This window comes from Parasteatoda tepidariorum, chromosome 6 (assembly GCF_982258835.1).
Source record: "Parasteatoda tepidariorum strain Cologne lab strain chromosome 6, Ptep-v5.0, whole genome shotgun sequence".
Lineage (NCBI taxonomy): Eukaryota > Metazoa > Arthropoda > Arachnida > Araneae > Theridiidae > Parasteatoda > Parasteatoda tepidariorum.
This window is the reverse complement of record NC_141760.1, coordinates 100,997,797-101,009,943: the sequence shown is the minus strand read 5'-3', so window position 1 is coordinate 101,009,943 and position 12,147 is coordinate 100,997,797. Positions and strand designations below refer to the sequence as shown.

Below are 12,147 nucleotides of genomic sequence, written 5' to 3'. Positions count from 1 at the left end.
TAAATGTTATAATGGAACTCGAAAATGCATAAAATCTAATGTAATTCATAGAGTAACAGAAATTTTATTATATGAATCTCTTTCAAGATCAATTTTAACATAGGCTTGTGAAACCTGGACCACATCTTGTACGTATGAGGCTATGTTGGGTACCTTTGAGAGAAAGGCCATGAGGAGTATTTTTGGAAAAAAGAAAAAAGAAATGGTGGGTGGCTTAGAAGATCAAATCTAGAGCTTTATTACTCATACAATGAACCTGATATTATTAACTTCATTAAAATACAAAGAATAAAATGAATAGGCCATGTTATCAGAATGGACGAAGACCGTACCACAAAGAGTTTTCAATGCCAGACCAGTTGGCACACGAAAAGGAGGCGGGCTGAATTTGAGATGGATAGATAGCCTAGAGAAGGACCTTTTGGTCTTAAAAACACTAGCAGGAAAAATGCTAGCCCGGAAAAAAAACTTCTTGAGAAGGCCAAGGGCCACCTTGGGCTGTCAAGCCATTGATGCTGATATGAATATCTTCGACATTGAAAGTTTTCTGCCAATAAAAGACTCAGAAGATGAATTAATAATAATACAGTCAAACCCCGCTATAGTGAACACGGCTTATGGTGAACTCCCGGATATAGTGAACGAAATGCTCGGTCCCGTGCCTTGCTATACACGTATAATGTTATTTTTAGTGGATATAGTGAACCAAAAAATTGAGGAAGTTGGATATAATGAACTTTTTTCTGTCTTCGACTGATTTCGTCCCATTTTCTTTGTAATAATTTTAAAAATTTCTACTTCAAAATAAGTACATATACCGTTTTTTAAAACCATCTATAGAAACTACTTTTATTTGCTCGAATGGAAGGTTAGACAGGTTTAAAAAGCGGAATAACAGAAATTCAGGAAAAATTGTCTGAGAGGCGGGAAGTGTTTCCATATCTGATGTTGAGGATTGCTCCTCAGCTAAAGATTACAAATTTTTATTTCTACGCAAGACGAAGAGTGATAAAAATAAAAAATTTTTTGCTACTACATAATATTTTTCAGTCATTTATATGAATATAATGTAATAAAAGGGAGGAGTTTGGGAACCATTAGCGAAATTGCCTGCGTAACGGATATAGTTAACTCCCGGTTATAGTGAACAGAAATTTCAGTCCCTTGAAGGTTCACTATAGCGGGGTTTGACTGTATTTAAAATGAGAGGATCCCTCTTAGAAAATTTTGTCTTAAAAATTTATTTAATTGGTTAATGAACACTATCACATCTTCTGATAATATTTTAACTTTTCTACAAATATAAAATAATTTAAAAACTGCAAATTTTTATTGTTGCTTAATTATTTGTGGTAAAGGTACAATGGCATAGTCTTCATAGGTTATAATTGTATGTGTATATATATATGAAATAACGGTGGATCCACACCGATATTTCTTAGTTAATTACAAGTCAAAACAGCATGATTAATGAGTCCATGTAGTGCAATCTTTTTTATTTAGTAACGATGGTGAAATCATACATCTCAGCCCCCTCCAAGCTGGAGAGGGGAAGACCCATATCCCGTCTAAACTGACGTACGTTAGCTAGGCATTATAAACAACAAAAAGACACGCAAAAACATTGTCCTGCGTTTTATAGGATGATTAAAAAGTGTGAAGAGGCCAGTCATTATTGCCTTTTTTGTATTCTTACGCCTCATCAAATTTATTTATTACTCATAGAAAATCGTTTAATCTTTCCTTAGATGGAAGTGTAAGATCTTAAAATAACTTCTCTTTTGAAGTATAAATCTAATTATTATTCATTGGCATGTTTTTAGCCTTGAAGTCCCAAAATAGAATTTCTACCCTTATCCTTTACCAAAGATATTTTATGAAAACGAATGAAGTTTTAATGCTTTTATTAATACAAAAGTATTTAATTTTTGTATTACACATATATATATAAAACAGTGTGGTGAACAGCGTTAAATTACATGGCTCTATATCTCCCCTTTATATTCAAATTGTACCACGTATTATATTACCAAGTACTAGTGTGCCCTCCCAGAGGAAATAATTATAGGCTTAAAAAGGCAGCCCACAATGTATGTTTTGTAATTAACTTTTTGAAGAATTTTATACGGTCCACTGAAAGGAAGTGACAATTTCCTCGTATTAGGATAAGTAAATTCTTCAAACAGAACTAATTCATCATTTTTAAAGTCTATATCTAAAAATCTAGCATCATAATAAATTTTCTTTCTTTCATGATATTCTCTAGTTCTTTGAATTGCTATTTTTTTAGCTTTTTCAACAGGTGGATAGACTTTTTCATTTAAGGGATTTTCGTAGGGGAGTCTACCATGCATGAGGTATGCAGGTGGAAATTTTGTTACAGAATGGGGAGTTAAGTTATAAGTATTAACTATATCTTTTAACAAAACAGGCCAGGGAGTTTTAGTAGGTTTTTCATTAATTTTACATTTTAAACGGGTAATTATTGTTTGACCAAGACGTTCAACCTTGCCATTAGACTGCGGATGATGTGCAGTTGTCAATAATTGTTGAATTTTATTAAGTTTCAAAAACTTTTTAAAATGAGAAGAAGTAAAGGTAGCGTTTCGATCACTCAACAAGGATTTAGGAATTTGATTTTGAAAAATTTGATGTATAAAATTTGTATAAGTTTCTGAGCAAATGGATTTTTATGCAAAAGCCCAAATGTATCGTGTAAGGTGGTCAATAATTAAAGTTAAATATTTTTTTGTTGAATTATAGTAATTCAATCCACCAACACTATCTATTGCTAGTAAGTCAAAAGACTGATTAACAGGGGGTAAGGATTGTCATAATCCAAATCTTTTTTGTCGCGGTTTTTTATTTAATTGGCACGTATGACAATGTTTACAAAATTTTGTTACATCTGAAGTTATGTTGTTCCAATAATAAACAGGGGTTATTAAGTTAATCATTTTCTGAACTCCTGGATAATTAAATTTATCATGAGCATTTTGCAGAAGTTTTAATCTTAACGAAAATGGAACAACTATTTTAGTAAAATTTTTCTTACGTACACACAAGACATTATTGATAAAAACAAATTTACCTTGTAAGTTATCTTTCCTTTGAGCTTCCACAATTTCCTTCAAGTTTAACAAATGTGAAATTTTTACTATTACTTTGGACCATTGAATGTGTTGCATCTTTCGAAAAGCCAATCTGCTTCAAAATTAGCAGAGCCTTTTGTGTATTCAATATCATATTCATACATACTTAACAATAATGACCATCTAAATAATCTACCTTTTAAATTTTTAATATTTCTTAGCCAAACTAAAGCAGCATGGTCGGTATGTATGGTGAATTTTTGTCCAAAAAGGTAATGATGGAATTTATATAGAGAATCGACTATAGCAAGACATTCAAGTTCTGTAATTGCATAGTTTTTCTCATAGTCCCTTAATGAACGAGAATGAAAAGCTACAGGATGCAATACACCACATTCATCCGTCTGTTTTAGCACAGCTCCAATTCCAACTAACGATGCATCAACCAAAAGATGACATTCATGATTAGGGTTAAAAATTTTCAAAATTGGTTTACAAATAATAGCATTCTTTAAAAGTTCAAAAGATTGTTGACATTTTTCTGACCACACCCATTTTACATCTTTCTTTAACAAGTTATTTAAAGGATGTCGAATACTTGCATAACTATCAATAAATTTATTGTATACATTTATTGATCCGAGAAATCTTTGCAATGATTTTACATTTTTAGGGGGCAATAATTTTTTAATCACTTCAATATTATGGTTATCGGGTGATACAATTCCATTTTTAATTTCATATCCTAAAAATTCTATTTGTTTTTGCAAAAATGAACATTTTGAAAGTTTTAATTTTAAGTTTTCTTGTTTACAAATATCAAAAATCTTTTTAAGATGGGTTAAATGTTCATCATAAGAATTAGAAAATATAATGATATCATCAAAGTAGTTTGTAGCAAATTTAATTTTATGTTTATTTAAAATTCTACGAACTGTACGTTGAAAAATACTCGGGGCATTCTTCCAGCCAAAAGGTAATCTTAAGTATTCAAATAGACCATTGTGAGTAGCGAATGCTAATTTCTCAGTGTCATCAGAATGAATACGAACATGATGATATCCCTGTGATAAATCTATTTTAGAATAATAACTACTATTAGACAATTTTTCTATTAAAGTTTGTATTAAAGGTAGAGGTTCAGAATCTGTTTTTGTAATTTGATTTAATTTCCTAAAGTCAATACATAAACGACTCTTTTTATTTTCATCTTTTTTAAACACTAAAGTTACTGGGGCAGCATAAGGGGATGAACTTTCTTTTATAATGTTATTTTTTAACAATTCCTCTATTTGTAAATCAATTTCTTGTTGTTTTAGGGATGTTTTGTACGGGCTTAGAAATATAGGTTAATCTGAGGTTAACCTGACTCTTTGCGGTTCCATTCTGATTTCTCCTACGTCATGTTTATGTTTCGCAAATATATCATCATAACTTTTTAAAATTTCTTTTAAGTCCACATTTTCTATCTCGCTTTCATTTTTTATTTTTTCGTCGATATTAACCTGATAATGTGTGCACCCATTACCTAGATCTATCTTCGAATCATTTGAAATTTTTGGACATTTTTTCTTTTTCCTATTGTTACCCTTTACATTATTTTCTTCAATGTTTACTTTTACTGAAACATCTTTAACTTTTATTTTTTCAACATTTTTAACCTTAACATTTTGAGAATTTTGCTGTCTAATGTGCAAAGATAAGTTGTCACTGTTAGAATTATCAGAGGTGATCAATCTCTTACCAAATTGAGTAACAACTGGCCCGACACAATCAATAAACAAACAAAAATCTTTGCAAGTCTGCAACCCAAGTAAAGCATATGGTAAATCAGTATCAATTACTAAAATCTAGTCCATTGTAAAATATCAATTCATCATCGTTACTTTCTATGTGATAATATTCAAAAATTCCAATAATGTAATTAAAATTTGTTTTGTTTTTTTAAATATATTTTTGCTAGAGTTGAAGGATTTTCTTTTTAAGTAAATATTCACTAATGCAGTTTATATCTTCTTTTTTTTACTATGTATTATATATTTAAATACACATAAACGTTTATTACCCATTGTCAAAATGGGTGTTGTTTTGGGTTTGACGTCATCACACTTTTCAGCTGTGTTCAAGAGTAATAGTAAACAGTGCGCATGCGTTGCTATGGCGACCGCTGCTGTTTGATAATTTTTTAGAATTCTTTTTTTCACTTATAGTTTTGTTATGCATCAAGTTGATGAGTTTATTTTTGATACTAGAGAGATCTCATAAATACTTCGAGTTGTGAAAAAAAATTACAACAACCATTATGGCAATTGGTAACCTGTGATCGCCTTTCGGCGATCTCAATTTTGTTAATTTCTTTCTTTATTATTTTTTGAGTAAATAAGAATTTCGCTGCAGTTAGAAATTTTTATTTTTAAATTTTAATTCTTGTTTCTGCAATATAGTTTTTACAAAATATGGCTACTGTTAATGTCTCGCCTTAATTTTGCAAACTGTTTGTCAGTGCTTGCAATGAAGAATTCTAAAATAGTAAAATTAATACATTATTAACTAAAAAAATTTAATTAAAATAGTTGACAAAAAATCTCAGGTTAAGCATTCGGTATCGCCAAAAATGAATCAACACTTTCAAGAATCTAGTCCATTGAAATATATCTGTCCATCATCAGCTCCATAATCTACTTATAATAAAATTTCACTTAATGTTATTTAATTTATCCACATAATTTCAGCGAATATCATTTAAGCTAGACGTTTTTGTTTCAATAAAGTTAAAGAATAATAATTAAAAATAAACTTATACCAAATGAAATAAATTCTAATGCACATTCTTCGCTATTTATTAGACAATTATTATAAAATAGACAGTAATGTTGATATTTTTTCTCAATGTTTTTACTCCTTGAGTAAATCGGAACTTTGCTATGGCGAAAAATTATTTTTATATGCATTTATAAAATTTAATTCTGTTTCTGTAATGTGGAACTAAATAAACGCATATGCTCTGTTTCAAATAATCTTTTAACATAAATTAACACAATTAAAATAAAGTCAATAAAATCTAGTGGAACATATAAATTTATATATATATATTTAAAAAAAAAAACTGGGATTACAAATTTCTTAAAAGGCTACTGCTATGCTGGAGACATATTTGAATTCACACTGGAATAAATTTAAAAAAAATTAATAACTTAAGCTTTCCTACATTTTAAAAGCTAAAATTATTCTAAACAAAGAACAAAATCATTTTATCTTCATAACACATCATTTTAAGAAGTAATACGAGACATACATTCTAAGACCTTTTTTACTGAACTAAAAAATCTTAAATATTCAGACCTAGAAAATTTCCTCAACTATAAACAATGTTTCAGTGGGAACCATTGAAATTGAACAATATATCAAACCCACGACATACCAAATAAAAATACGATATATCTAACCCACGTTTTCAATCAACTACATTAAGACACAATGTATTACACAGATAGTTATTGACCATCTGAAATAGTAGGATTTAATTACGAAAATACAAACGAAGGCAAGAACGTATTGATTTTTACAGTACAGCGATTGTAAATGAATGGCAGATAAGGAACGTGTTATGTCAGTTCGCGTATAATCACGTGACTCCCCTTCAGGTGAAAACGAAAGTAAAAGTTTTTTGCATCAAAATAACTCAGGGTGCGCAACCAAATTTTTCAACAAAAAATATGCACTTTTTAAGCACTTTAAAAAATATCATAATTAGGTTGAGTGGACAAGTTTTTGACAATTGAAGACTTTATCCGTCATGTCAAAAAAAAAAAAAAACTTTTGACAATAGTCAAAAACCCAAAATTTTGGCGTCAGGATAATTATTACCTATTATAAATATGAAGTATTTTTAAATTATCAATTCAAAATCAACTGAATCCTGAATCTCTTGCAAAATGTGGCAGAGTTGCACATGAGAGGGTAAAAATCCTCATCATGCACATAATCCAGCTCTGCTCAGTACACGCACATGCGGACCCGCAAGTATTCATTTCATCAAACATGTAAAACGAATGGCGTTTTCATACGCTATGGCCGCCATTTCACCGACAGCAGGCCGAAATAGATTTGGGTTGAATTAATTGAGAAAATATTGAATAGAACAATATCATTTTGCACAATTAGTTGCGAAAATAAATATGGTCAAGAAAAAGTATTTCATTTTGAAAAAGGAAAAATAAAGCATTTTTTTTAAGAAAAAAAAGCACCTTAAAGCCTTTTCAAAAACGCTACGCACCCTGTAACTTAATAAATGGCACTTCTAGGAAAGTAATAAAATGTTTTCTGATAGTTTTGAGGACTTGTGAATGCATTAAGATTTTAAAAATAATTGACTTTAACAGGGTGCGTAGCAACGGCTATGGCTTTTTCTTCTTCTTTTTTAACAATTAAAAAGATACAGAAAAACAATTTTGTTATAAAATGTTTTTAAAATATTTTTATTCAAAAACAAATAATTAAGTAATTGTTGATACATAACAATTAAAAATTGTTTCATCAAACAGGAATTGTAATTGTCTTGTTTGCTGTTCAAATCTGTTAATAACTTTTTCAATGAATTCTGAGTCATCTTTGATTCTTTTCTTATGCACAAACTACATTATCTCTCGTAAGACATTGCAGACCGATTCCATGTTTTTCTGCGTCGCATTGTACTAAAAGTGCATTCAATAGTGCACGTAGTAGCTGGAAGAGTTAGGCCAATTTTGATTGCCTCCTCTACAGCTGGATAAAACGGTGTATTCGAGGAATTCATACGAGTTTTCCCTATTCTTCCACATTCCGTACCACGTTGTAGTTTCAGTGATGAAATTCGGTGAGAGCAGATTTTATGCATAGTATATATATCTCCTAAAACAGGGGTTTCCAACTTACATGAGGCCGGGAGCCACAATTAAAAACACAAATCAAATGGCGGGCCGCAACTTTGTCAAAATTTTATGTAGCATTATTGAAGAAACATTAAATATTACTGTCAGATTTTTACCAAGTTGTTCTAAACAAAAGTATTGAATTAAAAATTGAGGCCTAAATACATTATGCTTGAATGAATTGTGAAAACGTTGAAAAGAACAATGTGAAAACCACGCTTTTGCATAATACATAGCGAAAATTGACATTGTAAAGAAAGAAAAAATCTTATTTCCGAAAAGGGGAAATTGTTTTTTAAAAACATCTAATAAAAAAGCACCTCTAAGGGCTACTAAAAAAAGAAAATAAGCACCTTAAAGCACTTTTTAAAACGCTACTCACCATGTTTAATTTTTCATTACTTTTATCACCGATATGTCCCTTTCGTTGCCTATAGCAATATAACTTAGATGAAGAGGCAAGTGCCGAAAGGCCTCTATCGACACCCTCTCACATTAAAGTAATAAGAGACAAAATGGTTAATTATTAGCATTTATTAAAGAAATTCAATACACTTGTGCAGGGGATGGACAAAAATATGGTAATACTTTTATACTAACTCTACGTAAACAATCTTTCTTATAGCAGCGAATGTTTCTGAAGATTTTATATGGTTCAACGGCTGGCACAATTTAAAAGATTGCGTTTAAAGCTTTTAGAAATGGTGTCCTTTTTACCCATGCAAAATTTACAACCACCGAAATAAGCGTAAATTAGCGAATTAAAAGTTCTTTTCCTATTTTAAATACCACTATAATTTGAAAAGTATGTATTAATAATTTTCTCCTTATCACAGATTCTTCATTTTTATTTACAACTTATTAGTGTATTTAATTATGTTAACTTACTAACGTAATCTTCTCAAATACTTTCCTTATTTCTATTATATTTCGAGGAAAGAGCAGATAGCCCCCATGCTAGGTACTCCGAACAAAGAATCTAAATGGGCAATTATCCTTTTAAATATTACCTATAGCGATCCGAATTTTGCATGGGTAAAAAGATACCATTTCTAAAAGCTTAAAGCATAATCTTTCAAACCGTGCCAAGAGCTTTGCCATGTAAAAGCTTCCGAGACATTTTCTGCTAAACGAAAGGTATTTTCATAGAGTTAGAGTAAAGCTAGTATTGAGTTAGAGTTTTCACACAGTTAGAATGTTTCCACAATTTTGTCCAACCCCTGAATATACTGTAAAAATCTAATATAATTGTATTGTAAAACAAATGCTTCTCGTCTAACATGTAGTAATATTTTGTGTTCTTTCATTCAACGTTATGATTACCCAGTGTGTCATCCATCATGTGATGTTTCTCTGCAAATGAATAACTGTAAATGGGCTTGGAACTTTCCACTTTCTTTAAGGCTTGATCAGGATCACAGTGTCCAGGCGCTATAAACACATTAAATTTAAAAGTTTTGAGATGTGAAAGTGTGCACAAGCAACTGATTTTAAAAGTGCTTTAAAAAGGAAATGACATAAAGTGATTAATTCGCGTCAGGGAGAATATTAGTGAGCATCAGTGCAAAAATATTTCGGGTATATTATCAGGGATGCTAACTGCTCCGCTTTCTGCTAAAGTTTTGATAAATTGATAGTAAATTATATAGTAAAACTTATAGAATAAGAATGATCAGAGTCTTTCAATTATATTAATACCTAAAATAAACTTCAATTATATTAATACCAAAATATCAGTAGAGCGCAAAATCCGTCAGTTTTATTTTAGCTTCTTTATTAATCTATTGCATGAACACAAAAAATTCCATATTTCGTAAATCCATGGTTTTTTAGTGCGGAATTCAGCTAAATTTTCGCAACTACCAATTTAGCCAATCAAATGCCAGCTATTTTACATATAGCAAAATGCGATATGGTTACAAAAGTCCAGGCTTCTGATTGACTTAATTGAGCCATTGTATTTGCGAAAATTCAGCTGAATTCTGCACTAATGTCAGCAAGAATATGAATTTTTCGCAGCTAGATGACAAAGTTAACGATCATTTGGCATGATGAAAAAGAATTGTCGAATCAATAAAATGGACAGAACGATATTTCGTCTGACCATTGGAAGGGGGGGGGGGCTTAATAGCTATTTTAGGTTCTAGTCAATTTTCTTGTTATCTATGTACAATGAGGTAAAAAAAATTAATACTTTAATAAAGTGCGGTTCCTCATTACTGTAGCAGACGGAGGGCCCCAAAGAAGCTTTTACCCTGGGCCCCAATTAGGCTAAATCGGGCCCTGAGGACGCCCATTCTTTAAAAGATTTCTCACGAGATACACTGCACCTAGCTAGAATTGTTCTAGTAACTCAGTACCACAGCCATTGTTGGCTCTCTCTGACTCATTAGATCAGACATCACTCAGAAAGATAAGACGACTACATGATAACAGATGACTAGGAACTGGATACATGACTAGGCATTTAGTCTAGTATTTGGACGGCACAAACATTAATATAGAAGAAAAAGACAATGACAATATATGTTTACGACGGAGGATCCACTTTCTACGTGGCTGTCCGCAGCTTTTGGTGGGTTGCTTCCCGGTTACATTGGCCAAAAATGATTTAAGAATTTTGTTAAATGAAAAGTGCTTGTAGTTGCGATAAAAAAAATGGCAGTTTTTTAAAAGGATAGGAAATAAATTTTTAACTATACCGGGGGTTGCATGAACTTTAGAAGGTGAACCGAATGTGTAGCTTGGGTTCATGTTTTGCTGACTCTTATAGACAGAATCTTCGTTATAATCAGAAGCTGAAACATTAGAAAATATATTTTTCATAAGACTAACTCTAAATATTAACAATATTTCAAGATAAACTTTGCATTCAAGAAACTGATGGTTCTCAATTACTATTGTAATGCATATAATAATTAGCAATTGTTAAAATGTCTTAGTTGTTAATATTATCTAATAAATTCAGTTTCATGCATTCGTTCGTTCAGTTTTTTAATAAGAATTAAATCTTTAGCTATACCGGGGGTTGCATCAACTTTAGAAGGTGAACCGAATGTGTAGCTTGGGTTCATATTTTGCTGACTCTTATAGACAGAATCTTCGTTATAATCAGAAGCTGAAATATTAGAAAATATATGTTTCATAAGACTTACTCTCAATATTAACAATATTTCAAATTAAACTTTGCATTCAAGAAACTGATGGTTCTCAATTACTATTGTAATGCATATAATAATTACCAATTGTTAAAATGTCTTAGTTGTTAATATTATCTAATAAATTCAGTTTCATGCATTCGTTCGTTCAGTTTTTTAATAAGAATTAAATCTTTAGCTATACCGGGGGTTGCATCAACTTTAGAAGGTGAACCAAATGTGTAGCTTGGGTTCATATTTTGCTGACTCTTATAGACAGAATCTTCGTTATAATCAGAAGCTGAAATATTAGAAAATATATGTTTCATAAGACTTACTCTCAATATTAACAATATTTCAAATTAAACTTTGCGTTCAAGAAACTGATGGTTCTCAATTACTATTGTAATGCATATAATAATTACCAATTGTTAAAATGTCTTAGTTGTTAATATTATCTAATAAATTCAGTTTCATGCATTCGTTCGTTCAGTTTTTAATAAGAATTAAATCTTTAGCTATACCAGGGGTTGTATCAATTTTTGGAAGTGAGCGTCTGTGTCCGAATGTGTAGCCTGGATTCATATCTTGCCGATCCTCATGGGCAGAATCTGTATCGTAATAACCATGAGCTGAAATATTTGAAAATATGATATTTTTAATAAATCTCACTCTCAATATTAACAATATTTCAGATTAAACTTTGCATTCAAGACACTGATGATTCTATTATAATGCATATAATAATTACCAATTTAACTGTTAAATTTTCTTGGTGTTAATATTATTTAATAAATTTAGATTCATGTCAGCACACTACCCTGAATTTGTGCGAGTAGCAAGAATTTAAAAAACCTTGTTACGTTTATTTACTAATCTTCTCATCCCGCTCTTTTTTTTTTTAATTCTATTATATTTCGATGAAGGAGCCTTGGGATAGGTACTCCATACCCAGAATTCAAATTGGCATTTATTCTTTTAAATATTTCCTACAGTATGAATTCAAAA

The 12,147-nt window shown here is 30.6% G+C and overlaps 1 protein-coding gene across 13 annotated transcripts in view; it reads right to left on the bottom strand.

The window, feature by feature from the left end:
- Positions 1–8,518: 8,518 nt before the first annotated feature.
- Positions 8,519–12,147, bottom strand: part of LOC107449370 (uncharacterized) — a 28,305-nt gene continuing 24,676 nt past the window's right edge. For 6 of the 13 annotated variants that reach the window (XM_071178325.2, XM_087166293.1, XM_043051143.3 and 3 more), the window contains 5 exons: positions 11,664–11,771; positions 11,345–11,440; positions 11,025–11,120; positions 10,705–10,800; positions 8,519–9,433 (listed from right to left, as the gene is read on the bottom strand). In XM_071178325.2, the coding sequence (XP_071034426.2) occupies positions 9,306–9,433; positions 10,705–10,800; positions 11,025–11,120; positions 11,345–11,440; positions 11,664–11,771 (524 nt within the window). In that variant the 3' untranslated portion in view covers positions 8,519–9,305. The remainder of the gene's footprint in view (positions 9,434–10,704; positions 10,801–11,024; positions 11,121–11,344; positions 11,441–11,663; positions 11,772–12,147) is intronic. The other 7 variants (XM_087166291.1, XM_087166294.1, XM_071178328.2 and 4 more) reach the window with 5 other exon arrangements.